The 14,172-nt window shown below is 31.0% G+C and overlaps 2 protein-coding genes across 2 annotated transcripts; both read left to right on the top strand.

Moving 5' to 3' along the window:
• Positions 1 to 5,429: 5,429 nt before the first annotated feature.
• Positions 5,430 to 7,070, top strand: LOC133318140 (protein NODULATION SIGNALING PATHWAY 2-like). The gene has a single exon (XM_061520105.1). The coding sequence runs from the start codon at positions 5,430 to 5,432 to the stop codon at positions 7,068 to 7,070; it is 1,641 nt and encodes a 546-aa protein (XP_061376089.1).
• Positions 7,071 to 10,540: 3,470 nt separating this feature from the next.
• Positions 10,541 to 13,392, top strand: LOC133318169 (kinetochore protein SPC24 homolog). The gene is made up of 5 exons (XM_061520150.1): positions 10,541 to 10,818; positions 12,294 to 12,435; positions 12,534 to 12,635; positions 12,845 to 12,918; positions 13,041 to 13,392. Exons 1-5 carry the CDS (start codon positions 10,641 to 10,643, stop codon positions 13,145 to 13,147), a joined length of 603 nt encoding a protein of 200 aa, XP_061376134.1. The 5' UTR covers positions 10,541 to 10,640; the 3' UTR covers positions 13,148 to 13,392.
• Positions 13,393 to 14,172: the final 780 nt, after the last annotated feature.

The following is a 14,172-nucleotide window of genomic DNA, read 5'->3' as shown; positions in this document are numbered from 1 at the left end:
GTCAAGTGACACCCATTAGGTTTACAAACAATCTGTTATTATTAAATTTAATTTAATGGTTCTAAATGATCTTGTTTAGTAAAGAGAGTGAAATCCTAACGTAAATAAAGAGAGAATAAATAAATAAATATATCTTTAATGAATTACGAATTTTTGGTTATTAACTTCAGTTATTATTTATAAATATGATAAATTAGTGTAAAAAACTATATTGAGCCCAAAACAAGCAAAAATTAAGGTATTTTTATAATTATAATTTATTTAAAAGTTATAATAGTCTTTTTCGTTATAATTTTTTAATTTTTCAACCTAAAATAACATCATTTTAGAAGATAGAAACATTAATGCCATAACGAGTAAAGTATTTCTCTAGTCTGGTGATAACTAGTGACCCCAAAACTATGTTATTTTGAATTAATGAGGAGTGTTTCTGTAATTTTAGAGAAATTAATGAAGAATATTTCGATGAAATTCATATGATAAAAATTAAATAAAATTGTAAAAACACGCTTCATCAATTCAAAACAACGTAATTTTGAGATTACTAAAAATAACTTATCACGGGAGAAATACTTTTTCTTTAAAATATAACTTCAAAAAACTTTTTATTATCGTTGGGGTATTTGACTTTGTTGGTAGGTAGAACCCTCATCCTTGTCGTTAGAGTTGTACGTACTACTAGCATCAATGGTGGCTTTCGTCGCTCTTGGTTGTAAAAGAGAGAGTAAATCTCATCCTAATCTTCGTTGGTGTAAATTTTGTCCATAAATGAGGAACAATCTTGCTTGGTGTAAAATTTACTCCTCTGTCAAACGGTTTATCTTCTTTTTCTTCTTCTTTTTGAATTTCTCACTTAAATTTTCAACCCTTATAAATATAGAAATCGTTCTTGTTAAAATCTCGATTTATTACTACGATTTTATATTTTTTCGATTTTTTTTCATCAAAACGATTTTACTAATATTCCAAACGCTTTTACATTTTTACGATTTTTTATAATTTTTTTACATTACGATTATACATTTTATGATTTTTTAATTCCCTATCAATTTTACTTAAGATCTCGATTTTTGCTATGAAGACAGACACACACATACATTCTTACCAACTTCTCAATCTTAACCATCCAATTTAGTTCGATATATAATATAATATTTTTCGTAAATACTTCATTGTAAAACTTTTGTAATTAATAATGATAACCTACCAGATTCCACTTGAAAGCAAAAACTTTTTGGAAAGATATGGGATAGGTTACATGAACATATAAAATATCTTCTCGAAGAATTCGGGTTCTTTATTAATTTAATTTAATTTTGTAATTTCCTTTTATTCAACAAGTAAAAAAAAAAAAAAAAGGAGAGAAAAGATACCAAAAAAAAAAAAAAGAGAGAGAATTCAATTTCTTCATCAAATTGTTAATTTTTTACTTTGCCAGGATATATATGGCCGGTATTCGTATAAACGAGTACAGTGGCGGATCCAGAAAATTAATGAAAGATGGATACTTAATATATAAGTTCAAGTACATATAGATCTGGGTCTAGTCTGGAACGTGACTTACGAGCAGCTACCGGCTGGCTGGGTCTGATTTAGATCTAGATCTGGACGGATTGCGACTCAACTGTACTGACGATGAAAAAAGAAGCAAATGTTCCAACTTCCAATAATAAAAATTGAGGAGGTTTGAGAGGAAATGAATCAGTATGTAGATGCAAACGATGTGTATGGAATAGAGTTCTATGCTGTTAGATTTGGATAATGAAGGTGGAGGAGAGAAAAAAAAACTCACAGAAAAATAGAATAGAAGGAGAAAAATTAAAGGGGTAGAATATCATAACAACCAACTAGAGTTACTATCAATGTTACTACCAATCAATTTCACCGAATCGATTATAACGATTATATTTATTTCTATTTTTGTATGGTTATGATTCTCATATTTAATGTAATAGCATTAAATATGAGAAATCATAATCATACAAAGCTGAAAATAAATATAAAGTATTAAATATGGAGAATCATAACCATACAAATATAGAAATAAATATAACCGTCATAATCGAACTAACGGTCAAATTGATTGATAGTAATATTGGTAGTAACCCTAACTGATTGTTATAATATCATACTCCTAAATAAAATGTGAAAAATTTGAATTTTAAGAGAAGAATATTTTTATATTTTTGCATCATATTTTAAGGGTGGGCACTTGCCAAGTTGCCCCACTTCTAATTCACCTAGATCCGCCTCTGAGCGAGTACACCACATTATATATAAACTTTAGAGTAAAGAATATGAGGTAACTTAATCCATTGCACATGACCCGAATCATTGATTTGAGTTCTAAGGTTAGTGATGTGTCTTGCACGATTTAATTGTAATTAATTAATTATTTTTTAAAAATAATTACCATTATATTTATTAGAATTTTTCCTTATTTTTAAGATTTTAAATTTTAAATTTTTGATCAATTTGTAATGAGACTGTAAAAGAATACTTACGAATTGAATTTGTTATTTTATTAATAGAAATTGAAAACTGAATGATTGCTCTTTTATAAAATTTCAACTTTTTATTTAGCTACATTTTCTGTACACTTTTGCCATTAAAATACATCATCGATCATTCATCGTTTACTGATTTTGAGTAAAGTAACATATTATTGGTTAATGTTTATTTTCCTCTTTCGCTAGATTTTTTATTCATGGTAATAAAAAAATCCTCTTTGACTTTTTCCCGTCATAGTTTTTCTACGTGTACCATATATAAGTAATAATATTTGGAACGATGGATTTAAACGCTAGAAAGAAAAAAGAAATAATATCTGGATCGGAGCATTTGATGTTGACGGGTATTAAAAGATTTTCTCAAATATATTCAATCTTTCAACATCAAGAAATGTATAAAAAATTTGAATCAAGGTATTAGTCTAATTAATACGACCTAAGTTACCACTCAATATACATTTATTTCATGCAATACTATTATATATATATATATATATATATATTTTTTTTTTTTTTTTTGTTTTGAAAAATAAATTTAAGGAATGGAAAAATTGTCTTAATTTGAAGTTAAGACATATTACGAGTTTCAACTAAGATATTTATAATACCAAATGGTGGTAGTTCTGTTGGCACATGAGAGCTGAACATGTGCGAGTAAGAACATGTGTTTGATCCTCTCTAATATCATCTTTGTGAGGAGTTTAAAGTCTTAATTCTAGATCCACCTCGAATCGAATTAGTCACTAAGCAATAAATTGATTGGAATATTTCAAAAAAAATAAACTAAAATTTATAATAAATATTTATAGATAAATAATTAATAAAAATGTAAATGTAGAACATTTTTTTATCGACGTCGTTGTTTGATTCTTCAAATTGCAATACAATATTTATTCATAATATTATTATCTTTAATTAAAAGTTTGTAGTCCTTTGTTGGGAGGAAATATTTTAATTACCAGCATTTAGAGCCATAATTTTGTTTTGTATTCATAAGCACCTTTCAAATGATAAACGAAGACTAACTATTGTCACTGTATTAAGCACAGTCTAGTATGACTAATTAGGTTACCACTCAATGTACATCTAATCAAGCTTTCATGCAATATTATTATATATTATTTAGGTAAAAAATAAATTTTAAGATTTGGAAAAGTACCCTATTATCAAGGTAGGACTGTGAGTTTTAATAGTAGATCATTTTTTTTTTTGGTAGATAATAGTAGATCATTTTTATAGTATATCAATGTTGTCCGATACTCAAAGAGATTCAATCTCATTTACAATATCATTATTATATCATTAATTGAAAGTTTGTTATCCTTTAATTGTTGGGAGAGGGAATATTTTAACTCCTAACCTTTAAAGCTCTAATTTTGTTTTGTTTTGTTTTGTTTTCGTAAGCACCTTTCAAACGATCATAGGAGACAAACACGTGTCACCGTATTTAGCAGTCTTTGGACGTAGATGCATAACACACTATTTTAATTTTACTACACGTACACGGCTACACAGAAAGCCGCGAACTTCATCGTTCATTGAAGTTGTATTTCTTACGAAATGATACGTAATTGTGTTGAAAAGACACGTACTATTAACTAATCAATTCTCTTATTATAATATTGAATAGTGATATCATTTGGAAATTTCGGGTACCTACAACATTGGAGCTTCCATCAATAAGCTGACAATATAGGAAGCATAGTCTACCTGGTAACCTTGTAGAATATAACATTGTAGAAAATTGGGTGAAAGTGATGGGTGGTTTCCTATTCCTATCATGAAAAAGATAACGATTTGCAAATAGTTTTGCTCTTTTATGGTTTCCTATAATTTGATTTGATTATATTAGAGTAATTTCGTAAGGAAGGGATTTCTATGATCACATCATGGGAGAAATGACAAAATTTATAAAATGGAAAAGAGAAAACAATCATTTAAATTGCTTTCTGTTGATTTATTAATTAATAGTTGAGATTGGTGGGAAGTGAAAAATGATATATTAACATATTAGGATTTCTTTAATATCCAAAAAAAAACATATTAGGAAAAAAAACGATAGATTAAAATATAAGGAAAATGGTCTAATTGAAAAGTATATGTTAAAATATTAGTCAAGGAAAATGATAGATTAAAATATAAGGAAAATGATATAACGGAAAAGTAATCACTTATATAATAAGTATTATAATCTAATCTTTTGCGTGGGGTTTATGGAATAGGTCGGTAATACCTCATATTATAATATGGTTAGAAGTCTTTCAAACTCGTTTGCGTAGAGTCTTGTTTGGAGCTGTTTTAAGGAGGGAGAAGAAGTGAATTATTTTAACTTTTTCTCCCTCAAATTTCCAAAATTTCCTTTTCTCAAATCAGGTAGTAAAAAAATAATACTAAAAATTAAATAAAATGAAGTAATATTCTCAATTCTCAACAAGATTCATGAAGATGATTTGCCTCATTTCTTTATTTAAATATTCAAATACAGGACCAAGTTGACTATTTAAATATTCAAAAGTTACAGGAGAGTAACTTTCTTTTAGAAGATAGAAATAAAAGGTAATATAAAAAACAAGGAATTTGTATTTGTCATTTAACATGACACAACAAACTTTCCTACACACACAACATTTTGTGAGGCCCACACTTTTTGAAGAAAAAAGATAAAAAGAAAATTACGGCACGCAAAACGAATCTCTATAACATTACACAATCATTTTTCCTACAACATAACTCTTATAAAACTCAAAAAACAATTACAAAAATTATTACCTTTAGCTACTTCCCTTGGTTTTGATTTGTCTTCGTAGTGTCCTTGCATTGTTGATTTTTTTTCTATAAATAGTCAAACAGGACCCTTACCAAATCAACTCCAAAACAAGACTTTCCTCCTATGCAGTGTTTAGAAATCCATTAGGAAAGATGATGCAGCCTGAGATCCAGAAGTCCCAATGGTCATTTCATGAAGTCATGAACTCAACTTTTGATGAACTTGTTGAGCCCTATGACTTCACCATAGATGACTATGTTGGTGAATGTGGGACCTATGGCTTTGCCATGGATGACCATGTTGGTGATTGTGGATTCAATACTCTTTTCAGAACTCCTCAGGATAGTGCTTCTGAAGTTTTCTCTATTCCCTTTCCTAACACCATGTTAACCAATGATCATATCCAATACCCAATTGAGCAAGAAACCCTGCAACTTCCATCACTTATGGAAGATTTCCCCATGGAATTGGATGATTTTGATTCCATTCTGAATGCTCAGGTTGTTGGTATTGATGGCTATGGATGCCAAGAAGAAAGTGAAGGTAGCTTCCCTTCACAGAATTTATCCAGTGAGGTAGAAGATGCATGGAGTCCTACCCCATCAGTGAAGTCACAATTGTCCTCAATTCAACCTTCACCAACCTTGCCACAAGAAGGCATGGAAATTGACAACCAAGTGAGTCTTCCACATCTTATGGAGGCTTGTGGAGAAGCCATGGAGCAAGCACAAAAAGCACTAGCTGAAGTGATCTTGAGATGCATAAGCCAGAAAGTTAGCCCACTTGGTGAATCTCTTGAGCGCCTTGCATTCTATTTGTCTCAAGATATGACAAATCAAGGAGAAAATCTCAAAGGGGAGGCCTTCAAAAACTTTGAGGCTTCTTTGAGGGCATTCTACCAAGGGCTCCCAAATGGAAAAGTTGCTCATTTTGCAGCTGTTTCAGCAGTTCTTGAGGCTATACCAGAAGATTGTGATGTTATACATATAATAGACTTTGATATGGGACAAGGGATTCAATGGCCTCCAATGATTGAGGCCATTGCTTGCTTGCACAAAACATTGAAGTTGACATCTATCAAATGGGGTGATGAAAGCCCTGAATCTTTGTCCACTCCATGGACTTTTGAGGAAATCAGAAGGCAGCTCTATGAGCATGCCAAATCCTGTGGTTTGAAGTTGAAGGTAGAGGAAAAGGGAGTGGAGGAATTGATCACTGAGATGAAGAAAATGAACAAAAGGGGTGGGAAGAGAGAGTTTTTGGCCTTCAATTGCATGGTGGGACTTCCACATATGGGGAGAGTAATGAGCAGAAGACATGTCTTGGAGTTTCTAAGTTTAGCTAAGGATTTGATCAACAACTCTGGCAACAGGGGAATTGTCACTTTTGGGGATGGGGATGCATTTGAGAAAGTGAAAAATAGCTTGAATTTCAGGTCATTCTTTAATGGACATTTGGTGCATTACCAGGCCTTGTTAGAATCAATCGAGTCACATTTCACAACTCATTTGTCAGTAGCAAGAACTGGCATGGAGTGCTTATTTGTGGCACCTCATATCTCTTCTCTTGCTTGGTTACAAACATGGGAGGAGATGAAAAGGGATTGCAATCTTCATGCAGATATAAGCATGGAGGGTTGTAGATTGAGCAAAAAGATTTTAATGGAAGTCACAGAAGTTTTGAGAGGAAGTGAAGGTTCATATCAGGCCAGGATTGAAGGACAAAATGGTAATGAACTTGTTATTGAATGGAAAGGAACCCAACTATTAAGATTTTCGACTTGGAAAATTTAAAGGATAAGGAGGAAGGAGTGCACATCACTTTTTTTGGGTACACCAATCAAAATTACACATTCAAAGGATAGTTGATAGTGATGACAATTTGATTTGTACAGATTCATGCTCATATATATCAACCAAAATAAATATAAAGACCTTTATTCTCAGTATTTTGCTCAATATATAACATAATTTGTTTCCAAATGTACTTTCATTGTACCAGTTGCTCCTTAATTAAACTACTGAATGAAAATAGAAATAAAATGCAAGATTTGTTCTTAGATTCGATTTTGTCAAGATCAAAGATATTCTACATCAATCATCCACATAGATAAAATTAAGAAGAAATACAATTAGGATCCGGGGACAAACCAAAAAAAGTGAAGATAATTATGTAATGTAACTATAATGACCCTAAATGGTAAATCTTAATTAGAGATTTAATTTAAGGATTTAAATGCCATAATTAGATATACTGAGTGATTTCGAGTATTTTGACTGTAATCATGACTAGGTTATGAACAGTGCGTTCTGTCGGAGAATTTGCAGTCTTGTGAATTAACCGGTAGAGCTTAAATTAGTAAAATAATTTTAGAGACATAATTTGACAATTCTGACGTCAAATATGAATTCAGAATGGAATTTTGTATAATCTAGCAAATTTTGAGAACTGTGGTTGGATTGTATGACTGTTATGATGCTTTGTATAGATGCATTCATATAGAGTTATTTGATGCTATAATACGTTTTGTTCTGATATGACTTCTGTAATATGATTTCTGTAATAATCTTTGGCCATTGATTGTATAGTACCCTGATGTTCGCTTTGGGGTCCTCCCTCGGGACTAATGGTGTACACCTCTGATATGTCTGGTTCCGCTTTGGGGTCCTCCCTCGGGAACATGTGCGTTGATTTCCGCTTGGGGTCCTCCCTTGGGAATGACGGCGCACACCTCTGATATGATATGGATATATGCTCTGTGCTGTTATGATATCTGTTATATGTTGTATTCGTATATTCTGTATCTGACTTTCATGCAGGAGTAAGTCAGGGGTATGGAGAATTCTCTATAAACCTGGAGCTTATTGAGATTTGTAATCTCACCCCTCGTTGGGGCCATATTTTCAGGTGCCCAGATCCCCGGTGAGACTTCTCTAGTCAGGGACGCGACACGTGGCTGAGGATTGGGACAGATTGGATTTTGAGTAGCTGTAGACTACTTTTATTTTGGAGTATAGTACCTTCATTTAGTATTTTCGTATTTTGTGGATCATGATGTTAGATCCTATATTTTGTATGTGGCCTGTATATGTTTTGTACATGTCTGTCAGTTTGAGGCATGTACATTTGAGTATTCAGGTACGTTATATGATGATGTAGTATTCAGTTATGTTTATGTATTGGATTGCATGCTGTTAGATTAGCAGCACTGAGCCAAGTTATGCATGCGCCCATGAATGGGTATCTGATTATATTTGCATGACTGGTACTTCTGGATTGATGTGCTGTCTAAACTGTTTATCAGGAAATGCTTATGAGGGGGATTGGAAAATTCCCAGTTGTCCGATTTATAGAGAAAACTCTGTTCGATTTTCGTTTACGTCGAATGAGAATTAAAAAGAAAAAGTTAGCTCGTATTTTCGTAAGTTAAGTCTTCCGTTGTTTCTGTTTATATCATGTGTATGTTAATTGAATCGGCTCGAAACAGGCATGTTAGAGTAACTATAATCCAAAATCATTAATCTTCATGTCAAAAGAAGGTTAGTACTATTCCCTGTTTCAAAGTTCAAAACTTGCTCTATTTCACTTTCTTTTGATCTTTTCTCTTTGTAAATGAATAAACCTAATATTTTAGTCTCATATATACAGCTTTTTTCTATATTGAAAAAATTCCATAATCTTTTCTAAAGAGGCTAACAAGAGGGAAGCTTGTAAAGAAATTTAAAACAAATTTGTGTAAATTTTAAATATTTATAGTTTATACTTATACCATTTATAAGTTTCGTACATTTAATATTTTTTTTTATAAATTTTTTATTTCTTGAAAACTTTCAATTTAATAATTGAATTGGTGAAATTTAAATTTATAAACATTTATTAAAAAAGTATAAGTATTTCAATATTTATAGTTATTATTAGTGGATCACGATCACATCTATATATATTTTTAAATAATACATAGTTTTGTGTTGTCAAAAAGTTATAACCAAAGTTAGAGCAATTTTCAGTAAACAAGTCTATCCAAAACTACTCATGAGTATTTTGGGCATGTTTGGGGTGACGTACAAGGCCTGATAGTATAAGTTTATACTATATATTATGACATTTTCAGTTGTTTAGCGTGACTATCGTATAATATAAGCTTATACAGCAGGATCCCTTAATACATCAAAATGACGTATAACTTAATCCGGCCTAAGGGGGAGGGATAAGGCCTGATAAGAGGTTGGTGTATCAACATCGTTGACCAGTGTAGTTCTCAAAAATTAATATATTATTTTAATATTAATATATTAAAATAAAAATTAATTTTTCAATATATTAATTTTTAAAATATTAAATATTTTTATTTTTATAAAAATCAATTTATGTTTTGGACACACAGATCAATAAATTTTTATAAAAATTAATATCATATGATATTTTTTGAAGAATTATATAAATTCTTTATTAAAGGATATTTTTTATTAAATTTTTTATCCTATATAGTATTATACAGTGCATTACCAAATACTATATGATATTATCTTATACAATATATTATTTTATACAATACCGTGCCAAATGCTGGATAGTATTAAAATTCAATCAGGTATTATACAATCAGGTCTTATCCTATACTATGCACCAAACATACCGTTTGTTTCATAAATATATCTTCAATATCACATACAGGCTATCTTTAATTTCGATATGATAAGAGTACATTCTAATATGAAAAGCAAAACATAAATAACTTTATAGGTTTATTTTTCTTATGTTACATAAGAAATAATCTATCTTAACCTCCAAAAAAGAAAGAAAGAATCTATCTCCTACATACATAAATTCAAGATAAGTCTTATTTTATATTTTTTCTCTCACTAAAAATGGATCTCACATGCATAAATGAATATGTAGGAAATAATAGTTATCTCTTACTACATACAAAAACTATTACCCTAACTTTTATATGAACTTTTATTTTTTTTTGCATAAAAATAGCTTCTTCTTTTTTTTGGAAAAATTATTTTATATATTTTCTCTCAAAATATGACACTATTTTAGGAAGTTACTTCGCATATTATTTTGATCAATTAACATTAATTATATACATAAATATTATTATCTAATTTTATATAATTAAATATATAAAGAATTTGACTATAGATAATATAAATTGATCAAATAAAAACTGAAATTGTTATTTTTCAAGCTCTAAAAAGGTGAATATCCTAATTATCGAAATGAAAAGTGTTTCCCTCCCCTAAATGGAAAACCAATTTTCAAACCCATTCCCCTTCACACTTTCAGAGTTGAGTTCACAAACCCCATTCAATTTTCTTTCTCGTTTCTGAAGAAAAGGGAAAAGTATTTTCCTAGAAATGGCGGATTCGTCGAGAAACATCGACGTGGAGGAGCTGGTCTCATTCGGCGACGACTTCGTAAAGGCATTGAAGGACCAGCGTGACATTAACAACCTCTCTCACTGTCTCGAACAAACCCTTTCTCTTTCTTCAACCTGCAACTCTGATTCCAACGAAGTTCGCTCCTTGCTCCAAGGTAAATTGCTTTTCCCTTTTTTACTCTTCATGGGTTTTTCACTAATTTGTGTCTCACTCGTGGGTAATCTTCGAATTTTGTAAACGAAAATTATAAAAAATAATTGTGGGTGTTTGAGATGTTTGGTTAAAGTTTTCATTTTTACCATTTTTCTGCTTGCGATGATGGTTTTCCAGTTCTTCCCATCATTATTTATTTGCTAATTTGTGCCTTTGGCATTGGCAAAGTGTGTGATTTGAATCTCCACGGTGAACAACAGTGACTTAGGGCATGTTTAATTGTGTCGCGGCTTTTTTTTTTCTTTTTAAAACTGTTTTATAGAATAGTTATGAAAATAAGTGTTTTTTATGTTTTGGAAGTTAAAAACCAAAATAAAAAACAAAAATAATCCAGACATGTTTTCCAAATTTGATTCTAAAATAAATAAAAAAGTAATAGTTTTTAATTTTTTTTTACAAAACAGGCTTTATCAAACGGATCTTTTTGGGGTTTTTTTTTTTTTTTTTTTCTGTTTTTAAAAATAGTTATCAAAATGAGCCTTAGTTTTATGTGTTTTGATAATGTTGTGTTTGGGTTTGTACTTTTAGCACCCAACTACCCATGTTTGTGGAAATTGGGTTTTGCCTTATTTGTAGAAATCGTTGAACATTGCAAACAATGATAGTAAGCAAGTGTGGGAATTAAAGTTTCTACCCCCCTCTGTATCACTGATTGGACATTCTTATTTGCTGTGTCTTTGGGTGTTGAAGAGACGTGTGTTTTTATGTGCAATGTTAATATTGCAATAGGGGTTATAGTATCCATGTTTGTGGCAATTGGGTTTGTTTTCACGAGGAATAAATAGATCCCTTTTCATTCTATATTTGGGAGATGTTGCAAGTTTGGTGATGTTGATTTCCAACTTTTGATCACAAGTCTTTGTTAACATTTTGAAAACTTGAACAATATTATAAATCACTAAAAATGGGGTGCAAGTTTGCAGCAAGGTGTTTCAATGTTTGTATTCTCCCTCTCTCTGTCTCTCTATTGGTTGTGGTGTCACCTTTGTCAGTTATTTAATTTCGTATTTAATTTAAATAATAATACAAAGACAACACTTTTATCCCAAACTAGTGGGGGTTGACAAATATCATCTGTTTTCATCTCATAAAACTAGCTCTTTCTAACAACCGGGTCGCTACATCTGATGCAACTCTACTCATTTATCCTAGCTTGGAACAAGCTAGGTAAACATACATGATAGTTAGTTAATTTAAATAATGCTAATGGAAAATAAAATTTGTTGTTTGAGTTGATAGAAATTTTACCTGTGATTCAAGTAGAAGTATCTTGCGTGTGGCATTGCCAATCAGTACAATCTAAAAGAACTCCTATAAATTTTTTTCTTTATCTCAACTAGCTCATATTAATGTTATCTACTATGGGTACATCTTCTTGATTGTATTATGCACTTGACCAGTGCTTCCATGAATCAGATTATCAGAAAAAAATAGAGTCATACAAGCAGAAAATAGAGGAAGCTAGATCTGAGACTGCTGCTGATGCAGCACTTGACCTTCTTCAGAGAGAACTGGAGGAAGAACTTGAAAAGGAACGCTTGTTGAAAGAGGAGTTTAGATAAGTCTCTTGTTGTTTTCAGCTGTTCAATTGCATGCTCTTTTTGGATTATTTACTTTCTTGCATGACATATCTTACCATCTATTTCGCATCAACACAGCCATCAGCAATGAGTTTAATGATCTAGAAAAGCAATGGATTTCTATCCAAGAGCAAAGGAAGACTTCACTGAAAATTGAGCAAGATAGGCTGAGGACACAGTAAGTATTTTGGAAAACTTGAATCTAATATTGTAAAGCTGATACATACATGTAATGTTATTTGTTATCCATGTTCTCTTTCATATTAGGGTCTCAATCGTCAATTATAATAATAGAGTCAGTTAATTGTTCTAAACTGATGACAGTTCTTGACTTTTACATTTTCTATGTAAATTGGAGCATAAATGCTTTCTTTTCTTTTGTTTTAGGATGGTACTTTCAATGTATGCTTCTGTCACAAATATTGTGCCAAACTTGGATGATCAGTCCAAAATTTCAGGCTGTATCCTTTTGTTGAGTTTACTACTCTGTCCCCTCATCTCTTTCTTCTTCAGTTATTTTGTATATGATGTTGTCTGTCCTTCAAAAAGACAAAAATTGCTTGCTCCTTAAACCATAATGCAGATATTGTGAAAAAGGATAAAAATGCGGTTGAGCAGTTTGAATATGACACCTCCAAGATGAAGACCCTTGATGTTTGTAATGATATCTGGAAAATGATAAGCGAATGATACATGTTTGACATGCCTCTATTAGATGATAGTTGTAACAATATATCACTACACAACTTTGAGTGGCATCTGAGGAATCCCTCAATTCACTTATTTAATGGTGTAACAATTCAATGTCTTAATTTATGAATGGCAATCTTGCAATGTTGATGTTGACTAGTGGGGGAGGGGAATATAGTTTGCTATACTCAGTTTCATTGGCTGGTTTTTCATGTCAAGAATCAGATACTAGTTTGATTTGAATCATTACCTATTAATTAGTGTGCATTACACTTTACCTTTGTATATGTATCATCAAATTGTTGAATATGGATCTGATTGACTGTGTTTCCGTTTTGTGTTTTGACTAACATGTTTTTGAAGTTATTTAGTGGAGTAGTTTAGACGAACTAATGTTCAGAATAAAAGAAAAAATTTGTTTGATAATATTGTTTCCAAAAGAGTTTTAAAAGTCAAGAAAAATAAAATAAAAATAGGAGCATGCTGTAATTGGCCAACTATGGAAATGCAACTGCTGGGACTTATTTTTAGTTTGACACCTTGTGCTTTTATAACATATTCTACCGCAGTACATGAAGATGAATGTTCAACTAAATTTAAGATCAAAGTATGAAACCCAAAAGAAAGCCAGCATTCAATTCAGCACCATAAATTTCAATAAGAAAGGGCACCATTCTCCTCAGTATTTCATCCATTATTACATCAATTGGGAAAAATGGTGTATTACAAACATCTAGAACAGAAAATAAGTATTTTATATGCGAATGGGGAAAATGAGGAATATCAAAATATGGCAGTCATTTATTTTAGATTCTAAATTTTTATTTTACAATTTCTTGATGCTTGAAGGGAAATTTGAATTTTTTATACCCTTCTCTTCACCTTTATACAATCACATTAAATTCATCTTCCATACACATGACATGAATTTTACGAATGAACTTGTTAGTTCCAGAACGTCAACATGAGCTGGAGCCAGAAATTATGCAATTTCTCATAAAACTATTATACTTCCAAGAAATATA

The sequence above is a fragment of the Gastrolobium bilobum genome, unplaced genomic scaffold (genome assembly GCF_033153095.1).
Source record: "Gastrolobium bilobum isolate Gb01-03AN ecotype WA unplaced genomic scaffold, APGP_CSIRO_Gbil_v1 utg7996, whole genome shotgun sequence".
Lineage (NCBI taxonomy): Eukaryota > Viridiplantae > Streptophyta > Magnoliopsida > Fabales > Fabaceae > Gastrolobium > Gastrolobium bilobum.
Note: the sequence above shows the minus strand (reverse complement) of the source record. Positions and strands in the feature narration are given on the sequence as shown.

Coding starts and splice junctions, on each gene's coding strand:
- LOC133318140 (XM_061520105.1), top strand. CDS start 5,430: ATGATGCAGCCTGAGATCCAGAAGTCCCAATGGTCATTTCATGAAGTC.
- LOC133318169 (XM_061520150.1), top strand. CDS start 10,641: ATGGCGGATTCGTCGAGAAACATCGACGTGGAGGAGCTGGTCTCATTC. Junction 10,819..12,293: donor AGTTCGCTCCTTGCTCCAAG/GTAAATTGCTTT, acceptor TCCATGAATCAG/ATTATCAGAAAAAAATAGAG. Junction 12,436..12,533: donor TTGTTGAAAGAGGAGTTTAG/ATAAGTCTCTTG, acceptor TCGCATCAACAC/AGCCATCAGCAATGAGTTTA.